At 47.2% G+C, this 14,869-nt stretch overlaps 1 protein-coding gene and 1 long non-coding RNA gene across 5 annotated transcripts in view; one reads left to right on the plus strand and one right to left on the minus strand.

Annotated features, from left to right (window-relative positions):
- ECE1 (endothelin converting enzyme 1) overlaps window positions 1–14,869 on the plus strand; it is a 153,157-nt gene that overhangs the window by 97,876 nt on the left and 40,412 nt on the right. For all 4 annotated transcript variants that reach the window (XM_034753054.1, XM_034753055.1, XM_034753053.1 and 1 more), the window contains 2 exons: window positions 315–456; window positions 1,287–1,499. In XM_034753054.1, coding sequence (XP_034608945.1) covers window positions 315–456; window positions 1,287–1,499 — 355 coding nt within the window. The remainder of the gene's footprint in view (window positions 1–314; window positions 457–1,286; window positions 1,500–14,869) is intronic.
- LOC117867787 lies at window positions 8,208–9,358 on the minus strand. Its single transcript, XR_004643502.1, has 2 exons — window positions 9,000–9,358; window positions 8,208–8,641 (listed from the first exon to the last, which is right to left on the minus strand). It is a non-coding gene; the product is annotated as an uncharacterized LOC117867787 (long non-coding RNA).

The raw sequence follows: 14,869 nt of genomic DNA on the forward strand, positions 1-14,869 counted from the left end.
CTGCAGCACTGTCTTCATGTAGCACAGCTCCTGTTGCATGAGAAATAAGTGACAAGTTTTCAGACGATTTTAAGTAAACTACCCCAGTTACCTTCCATCACTGGCACATCTGCTGGAGGGACGGGAGGAGGGAAGGGGCAGGATCTGAACAGTGTCACTTAAAATACAAGTCTGTAGAAACAGAAAAATGTGATGGGGCGATGTTTTTCTTCGTAGCCCCAGTTCAAGGGATATTGACCTAGTGGGAAGGTGCAGACGTTCCTGTCATCGGTGTGGGAGAGTAATTGGACTGATTCTTCCTTTTCCTTCCCTAGGTAAATTTCCGTGGCTCTGGGAACAGCAGGAGTTGCTGGACAGAACGCACTCACATTGAGAAGCGTCTCTTGGTTCTGATCGTGGTTCTGGCACTCAGCCTCTTGGCCTGTGTCTTAGCCCTGGGATTCCAGTACAGAGATAGTAAGTCCTTCATTTGCATGGGATCTATGTATGGTAGCTGTAGGGTGACTGTGTGGAGAGCACTGATGGCAGCTGCTCTGGAAGTGAGCCAGGGGTAACAGCTGAGCTCCTCGTGGGCAAGTCAGATCACAGCATCCTTGCTATAAGACTCAGAGAGCTCGGGTTTGAAATGGGGATGAAGGCAAAACCACCTTCCCCTGCAGCAAGGGCCTTTCTGGGTCAGGGCTGAGAGATGCTGACAAATGTGGCTGGAAGGAGGATTCCATTCTCTGGGGCATCAGGCAATGCTTTGACCAGCACTGCACTCCTCTGGGTGGGGCAGAGGGAAATAAAGATTGCTTTGCATACCTAGTTCAAGATGTGTAAAGAACTTGTGAACTCCTCCCCCTTCCCCCTCCCACCCCATCTGAATTTTAAGGGCAATGGTCCCCTGGCTCTAGTCAGCCAGATTCTCCCTGGCATTGGTAGGAAGTGGCACCATGGTAAAATAGGAGTGACTTTAAGCCCTGTCATCCTGCATTGCTTGCCCCTGCAGTGAGATGCTGTAGGATAGTTTGGGAGTCCCAACACCCGTTTTTAGGGGATCTGAGACCCTAACTAAGGGAGGGAGGGAATGAGACTCACTTGCCAAGAGAAGTAGCCAAAAGGTCCAATTGTACATGTGCCCAGATACGGGAAGTGTCTTGTCCATTGGGTTTGGCTCAGACTCTGACCCACCTTGATGCTGAAGCCTTCCCAGCGAACTCTGTTTTCAACCAAGGCACCAGGCCAAACTGTTTGGATGCCTCCAGAGTGGCTTGTGGTCTGATATTCTGCCCCTTCCCTTCCAGGGCCATCCAAGTCATGTCTGACGGAAGCCTGCATCTCCGTGACCAGCTCCATCCTGAGCTCTCTGGACCAGTCAGTGAGCCCCTGCGAGGATTTCTTCAAATATGCCTGTGGTGGGTGGATGAAGGGAAACCCCATGCCCGATGGCCACTCACGCTGGGGCACCTTCAACAACCTCTGGGAGCACAACCAGGCCATCATGAAGCACCTTCTAGGTAAGTGTCTTCTTATGTACCACCCATGAGGCAAGGTGGCCATTCACTAGCAGGAGAGGAAAAGCAGCAGGAATCCAGGGACTGGGGAGATGCCCCTCAGCTGATCCTTCCTTGTGACTCTGGGGTGCTGACTTGCCATCTCCATGAACCTGGATAGGCTAGTCCCAGTAAAGATCCTACTCCATCTGAGAGAGGTGAAGGTTACAACATTGCCTCAGAGAACTATAGAATCTGGGCAATGCTCTCCTATGCTGCAAGATAGGCCAGGAGCCAAGCAAGCTCTACCAAACAATCTCTTTCCACCTCTCTGTGGGGACCTCTTGCAAGTGCATGTTCTGCAGCTGGGTGGGACCAGCCTGCAGCATCATTTCCCAGTGCTAACTTTGCCAGAAGCAAACTCTGCCTTGCGTTCAAATGGCTCCTGGATCTTTCACTTCCAAAAAATGAAGGGTCCAGGGTGACATGGTGGGGGCTAGGGGAGGATGATTGCAATGCTATCTGTCAGTTGACAAGAGGGCAGTGGCTTGGGTTTTTGCTCCTGCTGGGTTTCCACAATAATTATGGACATGATTTGGTCATGGAGGTCACGGATTCCATGACTTTAACAGATGTCCGTGAGTACTTCAGTCTCAGCCCCAGGCAGTGGGGCTCAGGGAGGGAGCACCACCTCTACCTCCTGACTCACCTCAGCGGGCCATCCATCCTATAGGTCAGTCAGTGTCAACGCCTCCGAGCCCAGTGGAGATTTTTGGTTGCTATGATCATACCCTGATTTTGTATATTTTTACCATGGCTGATCAGTGAATTTTGCCTAATTTTACCATGACAAAATCTTATCCATAACATTAATAAAAGTAGCCCCTATCCAAGATCTAGGTGCCCTGACGTAACAAAATTAAAATCAACCAGCAGTATACTGTCTTCCCCCTGACACCAAGACCTGAGAGCTGAATCTTTTAGAAAATACACAGCTTCCCCCCCCACCTGCGTCCCACAGATCTAACCCCACCCAGCACAGAAGCTTGCAACATGTCCCAGGGTTGCTGGAGGCATAGATATAGTATAGATGAACTCCACAGCATGCCCTGAAGATCCAAATATCCAAGCTATTTCAGAGCTGAGGACCCCTCACTAAGAAAGCTCAACTCCCAGCCCTCACTCCTTTAAATTAGGTGGATCCGGCATGAGTGGCTTTGCATGCTGCAGCTCTGAAGATATGGTGCGATGAGAGAGATGCCTCTACTGAGTAGAAAGGTCCTGTCTGTTGTGGACCTGGGTGAGTGAGACAAGTTACCCAAAAAGAGAAATCTGAGTGTCTCTGGGGGACTGAGAGTCCTGTGCTGGTGGAAGAAACTCTGAAGCAGTGGGGGCGCCGAGCTGCAGGGGAACATCGTCCACCCGCCTAATGGGAGTGTCGAAGAGCAAGGGGCTATGGAGGATCCCATAAAACATGACGCTCCTCCTGAGCAGCTCTCTATAGTTCTCCCAGGGCTTTGTCCTCTGATTTAAGCCTTGGAACATGGGCACCTCCCTGCCTGTACATTAAGGGAGCGCTCGCCACATGCTGTGTGCCGGCAGCCTCCAGAGGAGTTAGCCTCTCTCCGGTGCCAGCTCCAGCCAAGGCAGGATATGATCCAACAGCTCAGATGTGGCGTCTGTGGGCTCAGCCAGGAAACCAGATCTTTCCCATATTTATTTTTCTTTACGCCCCCAGGATTTTTGACTTTCATGTTCATTGTTTTGTCTGGGACCGAGGAGAGTTTGCCGAGTGAGTTTGAGGCCCCACCCCCTCACTGTGGAGAGAGCCTCTTTGTTTCATTAACCAAGGCAGGAGCCAAATGCGGAACTGCCAAGTTGTTTTGAGGGGCATAACAATCCAGGCCAGGATCTTCTGTCCTTGCTTCCAGACACTCCTGGCTAAGGAAGCCCCTTGGTATCTGGCCAGGACGGAGCTCCTTGTCTCTTACTCGAAGCAGTGTTGAAATTCAGTGGCCTGGTAGGAAGCTCACTCTCCGTTAGTCTGAGCTCCTTTCGTTGGGCATTCTAGGACTCCTCTCTGGATTCCAGGCTTAGCTTGTTCTCTCACACAGACACAACAGTCCAGCGTTTGATGGGTTTGCTGCAGTTGACTGGCCACAAACTCATTTTCATGTGGGCACGTAAGTAGGGTGTGAGACAGTTCTGAGATACAGCTGTGGTTCTGACCCACTTCAAGTGCCACGTTCAGCTCTGGGCAGACACAGCCTCAGTGTTGCTGGGGTAGCTGAGAAGATAGCAATGGCTGCAGGGCCCTCATGACAGAGACACTTGCTCCTGGGACATCTAAGAAAATCACTACCTCTGGACTTTCCCTCCCTCAATCATTATTTGCTAACCCTAATACCAAATCCCATTGGAAGGGCCTACTTCGCTTATTGAGCTAGTCTGAGACAGAACCTGCCCCCAGCACAGGCTAGTCAAGTACCTTGGATTGAACTCCCTGCATATAAAACTAGAGTCTCTTCAGGCTAACGCCTAGTGCTCACTATGGCTGTTGCTTGTGCTGGTGCAGGTTCAAAGAGGAGGCTGCTTGTGTCTCCCCTATACAGGATTTGGGGGCAGGTCATGTGGCCCTGGGGCTGCCCCAACTTGTGCCACTATTTCAATACCCCATGCAGCTTTCTTTGTAGGATCATAGAACTACAGGGCACAAATCCACCCTGGCCGTCTCTTTTCTCTGGCCACCTGCACTTTCCTTTGGCTTTCCCCAGCACATCTCCTGCAGAGATGGAGCTGTCTGTGTCAGAAGCAGGAGTTTTCCTGTGCTTAGTTGGGACTTACTCCTGTCCTACAGCCCCTTTTGCAACAGCCTCACTGGCTCCACCAGTCCACGGAGGTAGCCTGGAGAATGGAGGAGAATTGCTGCCAGGTTTATGGCTAGGGAAAGGGCCCCTTTTAGATGTCTCAGCAGACTGAGAATGATAACTCTGCCTTCCTCCTGGGACATCCAGCCTAGCATGGATCCTGCAGACCTGGTCACAAGGTCCACATTATAGTAGAGAAACTTTTATCACTTGCAGCAGCAAACCCAGAAGTGGTCTTGCTCAAATGCTCTCTCCTCCTGCTCTAAAACTCCTTGCAAGCTTCCCCAGAGAGGAAAGGGTAACTCATGCTTCCCTGGAGCCCTCATTCCTCTGATTCTGGAGCAGAATGGGCTTTGCAGCATCCCCCTCTTTCTATGATGAAATCTTCTTGCCCAAAGATGGGGATAACTTGCAGTGAGAGGGAGATGGGGAATTCCTAAGGGAAATGCAGAGAGGAAGGTTAGATGGGGACAGGGAATATTATAATGAGCGGCTAAACTAGCACAAAATCTCAGCGGTGAGTTGCACAAGCTTAGGCTAGCCAGCCCCGTGAATTAACGGGTGGGTTAATGCAGTGGCTCTTAACCTTTCCAGACTATTGTACCCCCTTCAGGAGTCTGATTTATCTTGCATACCCTAAGTTTCACCTCACTTAAAAAATACTTGCTTACAAAATCAGACATAAAATACAAAAGTGTCACAGCACACTATTACTGAAAAATTGCTGACTTTCTCAGTTTTACCATATAATTATCAAATAAATCACTTGGAATATAAATATTGTACCTATATTTCAGTGTATAGTACATAGAGCGATATAAACAAGTCATTATCTGTATGACATTTTAGTTTTTCCTGACTTCCCTAGTGCTTTTTACATATCCTGTTGTAAAACTAGGCAAATATCTAGATGAGTTCATGTACCCCAGGGATACGCATACCCCTGGTTGAGAACCACTGGGTTAATGACTGCAAACCGCAGTGATTGTATGCAAGAAACACGTGTCCCTGCTGAGGCAGTACAATTGGCTTGAGGAGAGAAGAGATTCATCTCTCTGTTGCCCCCTGGTGGCAGCAAGCTGGCATCTGTTCCAAAGAGTGGCCCCCATTCTAGGCTCCCATCACAGAATCGTAGGACTGAAAGGGACCTTGAGAGGTCATCTAGTCCAGTCCCCTGCTTCATGGCAGGACTAAGTATTATCTAGAGCATCCCTGACAGGTGTTTGTCTAACCTGCTCTTAAAAATCTCCAATGATGGAGATTCCACGACCTCCCTAGGCAATTTATTCCAGTGCCTAACCACCCTAACAGTTAAGAAGTTTTTCCTAATGTCTAACCAATCATGAGGTTACATTTGCAGCAAGGCCCTATTGGGACTGGGGGGGTAGGGGATATGGAGTGCTGGCTGTTGGTGGCATGTATCCACATAGTGTGGCTCTACCTGGAATGAACCTGGGCTGGATCAAAGGTCCCACCAGCAGAGAAAGCCAAGCCTTTGTGACTGCTCACGACTTTGTTGTTGATTTCTAATCTGAGCAACTCCTCCCTGCCAGGTGCATCTTTCTGAGCCCAGGGGTTGTGCTAAGAGTAGGGCTCCAAGGAAAAACAGGGAAGTGACTTTCAACCAGACAAGAGAGAGCTACCTGCAGCTGGGTGCTGTTGGCTCCCATGGGCTTCATAGATCCATGCTGATTGCTGCGTGCTCTCAGCATGTGAAAGGAGAAGTGGGGAAATTGCATCTGTACAGCTGCAGCCCTCAGGGCAGTGTTTGTGCAGACTTTGAGCAAACAAATGGGTCCTTATCAGTGCTATTGACTCAAAGAACCGGGCTGGTTCTGAGGATAATTATCTGTAGGAGGATAGTGAGGAAGTTCTTGCTTCATTGGAGGGGTGTGGCGCAGAGCTGTGTTCCTCTAGTCCAGGGGTCGGCAACCTTTCCGAAGTGGTGTGCCGAGTCTTCATTTATTCACTCTAATTTAAGGTTTCGCGTGCCAGTAATACATTTTAAGGTTTTTAAAAGGTCTCTTTCTATAAGTCTATAATATATAACTAAACTATTGTTGTATGTAAAGTAAATAAGGTTTTTAAAATGTTTAAGAACCTTCATTTAAAATTAAATTAAAATGCAGAGCTCCCCGGACCGGTGGCCAGGATCCGGGCAGTGTGAGTGCCACTGAAAATCAGCTTATGTGCCGCCTTCGGCACCCGTGCCGTAGGTTGCCTACCCCTGCTCTAGTCTCTGATCCATTGTAGACTGCAGGGTACATTTTGCACTTAGTGTCAGGGTCACAGTGGATATGCCACATACCAAGTGGACTGAAAAGGGATATAGCATCAAGCAGAGCAGTTCTGCATGGGATTGGCTTTTTAATTTAAAGGGACCTGGGATAGTAAAAACATGCAGGCAGGTTCCAGTTCCCCCATCTGGGGTTTGTGTAATCACTGCAGATCTCTAATCTAAAACAAAATTCAGTTACACCACAGAGCAAAACGTTAGTTATAACATTTCAGGGCAGTTGCGGCCATCAGAGAAATCTGACCTGCTAATGTTAAGTGAAACCGGCAGTGCTAATAACAAACATATGTGCTGGAGACAAGACTCCCATTGCTGCCCTAGACCTACACGGTGTCCATAGCTTCTGCGGTCTTAGCAAGAAATGCCCCCCAAATCACAAACTGTTATGTCTGGGACCATCGGGATGGCTTGAGAGTAAATTTTAGGTAGCAATGAAACCAATTCAGAACAGGCAGCAGGAAGTCAGAGCTAGTTTGGGAACCTATTTGTCAGTCTTCCGTAACTGGGATTAGCCACTAAGAAATGTATCCCAGCTGAGGCCACTGGCCATGTTTGTTGCCTACAGGGGGCATATGCGCTCCAGAGCTCAAAAGAGCACCTCAAAGTTTAGCTAGGTTGCAGAAGGCAACTTCTCCCTAAAGAGGGAAGGTATGAGCATATGGTTACCCCACTCCCACAAAGTTCCAGTAGTCCACAGAATTTTATTCTATTTTATTTTATTTTTGTTGTCTCCATATATACAAGCCCACTCATTCCATGACTGTTACAGGCTGTATGTGAGTTCTTCTCTGCTGGATAGAGCCCTAAGAATATATAAAATGTAGCCACAATTTATCTTAGATGGGATGCATTTATTAAATACATTTACATAATCAAGCATCTACCCAGCCTGGGTTCCAGATTGATCTCTGTTATTTACCAGGGTCTTTGACTCCCTGTTTGGAACATTTTGAATCACACAGAGCCATCTAGTGACTGAATCATATATTGCAAGCAAACATAGCCTTACAGGGGTGAGGAGTCTGTTATTATAGTTGTTAATTATTATTATTTATTATTTGTATTGCTCTACAGCCTCCTTGTTCTTGTTACTGAAATATCGGGTCCACCTAGCTGAGAGCCAATAACAGCCAGACAGGGATAAGGAAGAGTTGCTTTATTCTGCAGAAGAAAGGAGAGCTTTGCACTTTAGTACAAAAACTTTGTTTTACATACATTTTACAGATTTTTTTATACACATTCAGACAAAGGTCTTTGCAGTGTTAACACTTGATTGGTGGTTGTCAGACCGTGCTTTTGTTATCTGGTCAGTGAAAACCGGCTTGGGACCAGCTCCAACTACCTTAAGGCCTTGAAGGGAAGACAGTTGAAAAGTTCAGGCTACTGTGTACTTGAAGTGTTTGCTTCCCCCTAATGGCCACTGGTTGACATAAAGGCTGCCTAAAGGTTGACATAAAGTTACTAGTAACTTTCACAGTCCCCCCTTCGGGCCTGACAAATTTAAAAATTGTCAGGCCCGTTACGCACTTTGCGATCAAGCTGGAGGGACAGATACTGGGTTTTTTTTTATGGACAGCAGAGCTTTTGATTATAGCATTACACAGGCATTTGGCACATTGTATTATTGTTTAAATAACACATAGAACGAAAAGAATTTATTTAACAATTGTTTGAAAGAGCCCCGTAAACTATGACCCAAGGTCTGGAAGGAGGGTCTTAAAACTAAAGGTGTGATTAAGAGATAAAGCACGGAAAACAACAGCAGCATTTTTAATGGCTTGTAAATTCTGCTTAATTAATCCAGAATGATTAACATAGAAACAACCTCTTTTTTTGATGCGAGCACAAGTTTTTTCTTTAATTGGTTTATATGCTTGGAAGGAGCATTGAGAATGTTTGTATTTTTACTTAGAAAGTTTCTAAGTATGTCTTTATGGCTACAGATCAGATGGTACTTCTGATGCCTCTGTGAGGGCAGGGTTTTTGGGTAGCACTTCTTTTATCTGTGAGAAAAGAAACTTAACACATTTTATTAATGCCTGGCAGTGTTTTGCAGATTTCATAGTTGCTTGGGCACATTCAGGCCCCCCTTTTTTTGGCTGTTAGCCAAGTCTTAGCTGTGGGCAGTGTCCTTGGATGGGGCCAGCATCTTATCTTTGGACTGAGCTTGCTAGCTATTTTTTTTTTTTTTTGGCTTTTTTTAATTTACAAAGGAAACTTCCAGTCTTTACTTGTACACTTTTTTTAACAATGAATATATACACATTAGTTTTATTACGTAATGTATGCTATATACACTTTTTTAGTAAAATAACTTTATTACAGAGTTTTGGAGCAACAAACTAGGACAAGCACACCCACCTTTGAGGAGTCTACTCGGTACAGCTTTTTGTGTTTAATAGCTTTTTTTTTTTTTCCAGCTTTTTGGCTAGAAATCTGAGGTAGCCAGAAGGATCCCATGGGCAATATGGGGAATGGGTTAACTTTTTATGTTCTTGCTTCCAAAGACTGTTGGTATGCAAATTTGAACAACAATTTTGGCCATAGAACACACAAATAATTTTATTGTGCTAGTAAATGCATGGTACGTTGAATGCTATTCAGCTGGCATCCATTTTTTCTGATGATCTGAAAGACAAAAGAACAGAGGTCTACCCCTTCTGGGTAGTCAGTCTTTGCTTAAAATATTTCCTTTATATACACATACTCTTGTTGATTTTAGGCAAAACAGAGGAATTACCCCATATTTCCTTGTATTTGTTTCATAGGCAGCCCAGGTTTCAGTGGCTTCTACCTTATTAGTTAGAAAATTGCATTAATACAGATGCTTTTTGGCTTGCTTTTAGATTTAAAGCTATCCACAGCTTAAAGATTTTTACTTAAATAAAAAAAAAAAAAAAGGACACAATTAACTTTTTTAGACTTTTGATTGCCTTTTACTTTTAACTCCTGCTTTCAAACACACAGTGATCTGAAAAAGACAACACAACCTATATTGGTAGGTTTGCATTTCTTTTACTTTTGCTACAATATACACTGCACATGTTCTGGGGAAAATGCACATCTTTTTTACAATTTAATTTTTACAACACTAGGCACATTAATTTTTACACAAGGTGTAACTATTTTTTTTTAAACACCGGGTAAAGACTATTTACTTAACATATAATCTAAAGGGCTATCCTTAGAGGGTTTTACTAGAGACCCACCCATCTGCCTGCTGACACTCTAACAGAGAATTACACAGAGAACAGAGGAAATTATGGCCTAATAGGATCTTATTACAGGAATTTCTACTAATACTGACCGCTATAGGGGCGGGACAGAAGGATCCCAATTCGACCTCAGAGCTTTATCGCATGCAATGGCTTCCACTCTGAGGAATTACGAATGAGAGGCTCAGTTCTGTTTACACACCTAACGCCTAAATGTATAAGACAGAAATTCATTAACCGGTTAACCAGACCAGAACTAGATAGTGTCTCCTTATCCTATTAGGACTCACCTTATCGGAGCACGAACCCCAGGGGCTGCAGTGAAGCAGAGAAAAGGGGCGAAACACCCCGTTGGCGCCGTTCCCAATTCGCCGCAGCCGTCCGGAGTCCAATGTCCGAGCTAGGAGAGTCCGGCGGAGTCGCCAGAAACTGTTACCGAAATATCGGGTCCACCTAGCTGAGAGCTAATAACAGCCAGACAGGGATAAGGAAGAGTTGCCTTATTCTGCAGAAGAAAGGAGAGCTTTGCACTTTAGTACAAAAACTCTGCCTTACACACATTTTACAGATCTTTTATACACATTCAGACAAAGGTCCTTGCCATGTTAACACTTGATTGGTGGTTGTCAGACCCGTGCTTTTGTTATCTGGTCAGTGAAAACCGGCTTGGGACCAGCTCCAACTACCTTAAGGCCTTGAAGGGAAGACAGTTGAAAAGTTCAGGCTACTGTGTACTTGAAGTGTCTGCTTCCCTCTAATGGCCACTGGTTGACATAAAGGCTGCTCTGTTAAGGGGGGGGTCACTAGTAACTTTCACATTCTCACTATATTTTCTAGATTAGTTCTTAAACTGAATGCTTCACTCACTTACAACACATAAAATCTTCTCTTCACCTGAAAGGAGGGATGGGGGGGCATTTAAATCATTTACATTCTCTGTTGTTCATATCCTTTTTGATACATTTTCTCCCCCACCCCTAACTGTTCTGATTGCTGATTGTCTGTCCCACTATAGGAAGGGTGGGTGTGAGGCAATTTCTAAAGGGATTTGAAGCTAAACGGACTCTGTGTTACATCAGCCTTTCTTGTGGGCTGCCTGCACTATGGCCAGTGGAGTTATTTTCATAGATTTCAGGCCAGAGAATTCCACTCAGTTTCCCCTGTAATGATCCCAATAATTTGTGTTTGACTAAAGCATCTCCCAGAATGGATCCAATCTTGATTTGCAGATTTAAATTGGAAAATTCACCACTCCCCTTGGGAGTTGGATTTAGTGGTTAATCACCCTTCTTGTTAAATGTGTGTACCTTATTTCTTATTTGAATACATCTGGATTTAATTTACAGTCATTTGTTCTTGCTCTGCCTTTCTCCGCTAGATTAAAAAGCCCTTTAGTTGCTGGTATAAACAGCTTCACAAGAAGAAAACACCAAGTCACTTCTTTTTGATAAGCTAAACAGATGGAGCGCTTTCCATCTCTCCCTGTAAGGCATTGTATCCAACTTTCTAATCATTTTTGTGGTTCTGCTCTATATCCTCTCACAATTTTTCAATATTCTTTTTAAAAAGTAGAGACTAGAACTGGATGCAGCATTCAATTATTGGTCTCACCAATGCTGCATAGAGAGGTAAAATTACCTCCCAGCTCTGACTCACTGTGTTGTTGATACATCCAAGGATTCCATAGTGCTTTTTGCCTCAGCATTGCAGTGAGTAGGAGCTCATGTTCTGTTGTTTAAAAAGGATGTAAAGGTCATAGTGGACACAGCATCACTGCTTTGCAGGCTGCAATCCTGCATTCAGTAGGTCTTGCCTGTGGGTCCCTCCTCCTCCCCCCAGATGTAGGATTTAGGTTGACAGAGTGATGGAGTTCTAGGGGAGGGAACCTTAACAGATTGTAGAAGCTAGAAACAGAAAACATCTATTGGGCCATGCTATTCATCCAGTCCAGAAAGTCCAATGCAAAATTGTTCCCTATAGTGTTCTAGTGCTTTGTCCATTTAATTTAAAAATATTTCATAGTTGAGAGGTTGGGTTATTCAAAGGATGTTCCCTGGTGGATTCCAATTGGTTATAAAGCTGCCCAGACTGTAGGGCCTAAATCTCAAAGAAAGTGTGTGTGTGTGCATGTCCCTTTGACTAGTGGATGGCTGCTCAGAGCAGACCTATACTTTTATGGCTTCCTTTTTAAGGCCTGTCCTAATTATCTTGCTCTGGCCTAAGGGAGAGTTTATTATCTGTCTTTCAAGGAGTTGCTTGCAGACTTGTGGATCTTATTATGCAAATAAATGAGAGCTAACAAGAAACCTAGCCCCAGGAACACAGCGCACTTACAGTCAGTTCAACAACGGAAGCCAACCCATCTGCAGAACTTTCAAGGGCTTCTGGGAAAGGCCTTTTGTTTTCCTTTCATTGTCTGTCTTCTCCAAAGGGAGAGCCCTGCCTCTGCAGTGTGGGGAGACGGGACCAGGCAGCCAAAGACACAAATTAGCTCCCCATTTTGGCAGGTTGGAATTGCTGAACTTCGAATGCCCTGGTGACATCTCCAGCAGCAGATGAAACTACACAACAAAGAGCTCCCTCGTGGAGCTTTTGCTTCCTCAATTGCCATTTCCCAGGCAAAGGAGCTGGCGTGGGCCTGGTGCTGGGGAACGGTTCCCATGGCAATGGGAACGCTTTGTTCCCTGGGCTGAGAGCGCCTTTCCCAGATCTGGCTTTTTCCAGCTCATACAAGTGGGTTGTGTTTGGTTTTTCTAGCACACAGATGTGCAAATGTTTGGCTACTAGCTCCCTGACTTCCTTCCTAGCCCTCAGGGAGAGCTCTGTCACTATCACAGGTTTGATAACTCCCACTGTCCCACACCTCTGTAGACCTGCTACATGCCTCCCGTCTTTCCAGCTCCAGTGGACAAAGGCCTTCGTCAGTGAGGGCCAGGCTTGTGTTAAGTGTAAGCAGGCCCTGATGCAGCTATTGCTTAACGCACATCAGCACATCCACGATTCACCCCATTGCCTGCTATGCTGAGTAGCAGAGTGAACATCGGCCAGGGAAATCCACTTTCCCGGGGGAAGAGCACTATTGGGAGCGGCTGTCATGTCGTGCAGTGCATTCTAGCATGCTCTTGTGCACAGATGGGGAGGAAGGGGGGCAGACTGAGTTCAGAGCCCTGGCTCAGGAACAGAGTCTGAATACCCCACTCCCAAACCACAGATGGAGTCATCATGTTCCACTCAGTCACAGTACGGAGGGTAGGCAGGCCCCGCCTGCATCCAGCTGTCATCAGCCAGTGGGGTTGAGGTGGGGTGACATGAGGAGCTGCCTCTATGGCCTCTGAAGCCTTGGTGGCCAAGTACAGGATTATCTCTGAAGACAGGACTCCGCTGCAGCAGGAAATTGAGCTCCAATAGAAATCTCCTGGGCTCCGCAACTTCCCATGGTGACGCCTTTGAATCGCAACATGTCCTGGCACAAATGTCAAGGCCTTTGTTCTTGAACAGAGTCTAAAAATGAGGCAGCCCCAGCCAGGCTCCAGGAATGGAGCCCAACCCCTTCACCCCCCCATGCACATGCAGCAGTTCAAAGCACTGAAGCCAGGTCAGCCACATCTCATGCTCCACAGCCTGGCTTTGCTCCAGGTGGAGCCCACTCCATCAGTCCAGCTGCTGCCAGGCCTCTCCCTGCCCTGCCCCTCTAGCTTCTGCTGGCACTTCATCACCTCTGGAGCCTGAGAACCCTTCCAAGGTGACTCCCCATTGCTCAGAGTGCACTCCTCCCACTGTCTCCAGTCAAGCGGGTTTCCATCACAGTTCACCTGCTCTCCCCTCTGATGCTGATGGGAGTTCTCAGGGGGATGTCACACTTGAGCTCATCTTCAGTACAGCTGCTTAGCTCATGGTGGATCATGCCAGAACAGTCTGCAGTGCCGTGTTTAGATAGATTTGGAGGTAGGGCCCAGCGTAGAGGTAATTGGTGATCTTTCTGTGTAAGATACTGCCTTCTACGTTGCCTTTTCTATGGGTGTCCAGTGGGAGGGCCTTTTAAGAGATTTGAACACTGGGCATCTCCATCTCCAGTAAACAAGTGGTGACTTCAGAGTCGGGTGTCCTTCTGCCCCCCCTTGTGTAGGAGCCAGCAGGTTACCATCCAGAAGGTCTTCTAAACAATTTCTTCCTTCTCTCTTTTCCAAGGATGTGTGTGTTGCAAACATTTCTAAACAAGCAGCATCTTGCTCACTCTCTGTTATGCAAAAAGCACTTTCCAGCTGACACAGGCCTTAGCCCAGATACTACTGGTGTTTGCAGGGAAGGCTCACCTAGCAGACTGCTGTCTACAAACCAGGGAGTCACTTAAAGTACTGCTGGGGTTGCATGTGGGCAGGGCTGGCTCCAAGTTTTTTGCTGCCCCAAGCAAAAAACATTTCCGGCGCCCCCCGGCTCCACCCCTTCCCCACCCCATTCCAACCCCTTCCCCAAATCCCCAGCCCTGCCTCCTCCCCAGGGCACGCTGCATTTCCCTTCCTACCCCTCCCTCCCAGGCAAGGGCTGAAGCGGAACGGGGGTGCACTCAGGGGAGGAGGTGGAGATAAGCTGGGGGGGAGCGGTTCCTCTACCCCCCGTTACTTCCTGTGGCTCTCCCCGCGCCCCCCACCACCGCAGCTCACCTCTGCTCCGTCTGCTCCCCTGAGCCTGCCACCACCGCTCCGCTTCTTCCCCCTCCCTCCCTCCCTCCCAAGCTTGCCGCACGAATCAACTGTTTTGCGGCAAGCCTGGGAGGGAGGGGGGAGAAGTGGAGCAGCAGCGGCGCGCTCAGGTTGGCACGGGGTGGGCAAGGAAGTAACCCGGGGGGTGGGGGCAGAGGAACCGCCCCCCCCCCCAGCTCACCGCCGCCTCCTGCCCCGAGCGCGCTGCCGCTCCACTTCTCCCCAGGCTTGCCGCAAAACAGCTGATTCACGCAGCAAGCCTGGGAGGGAGCGGGGAGAAGCGGAGCGGCGGCGCACCCAGGGGAGCAGGCGGCGG

This window comes from Trachemys scripta, chromosome 19, assembly GCF_013100865.1.
Source record: "Trachemys scripta elegans isolate TJP31775 chromosome 19, CAS_Tse_1.0, whole genome shotgun sequence".
In the NCBI taxonomy this organism is placed as follows: Eukaryota; Metazoa; Chordata; order Testudines; family Emydidae; genus Trachemys; species Trachemys scripta.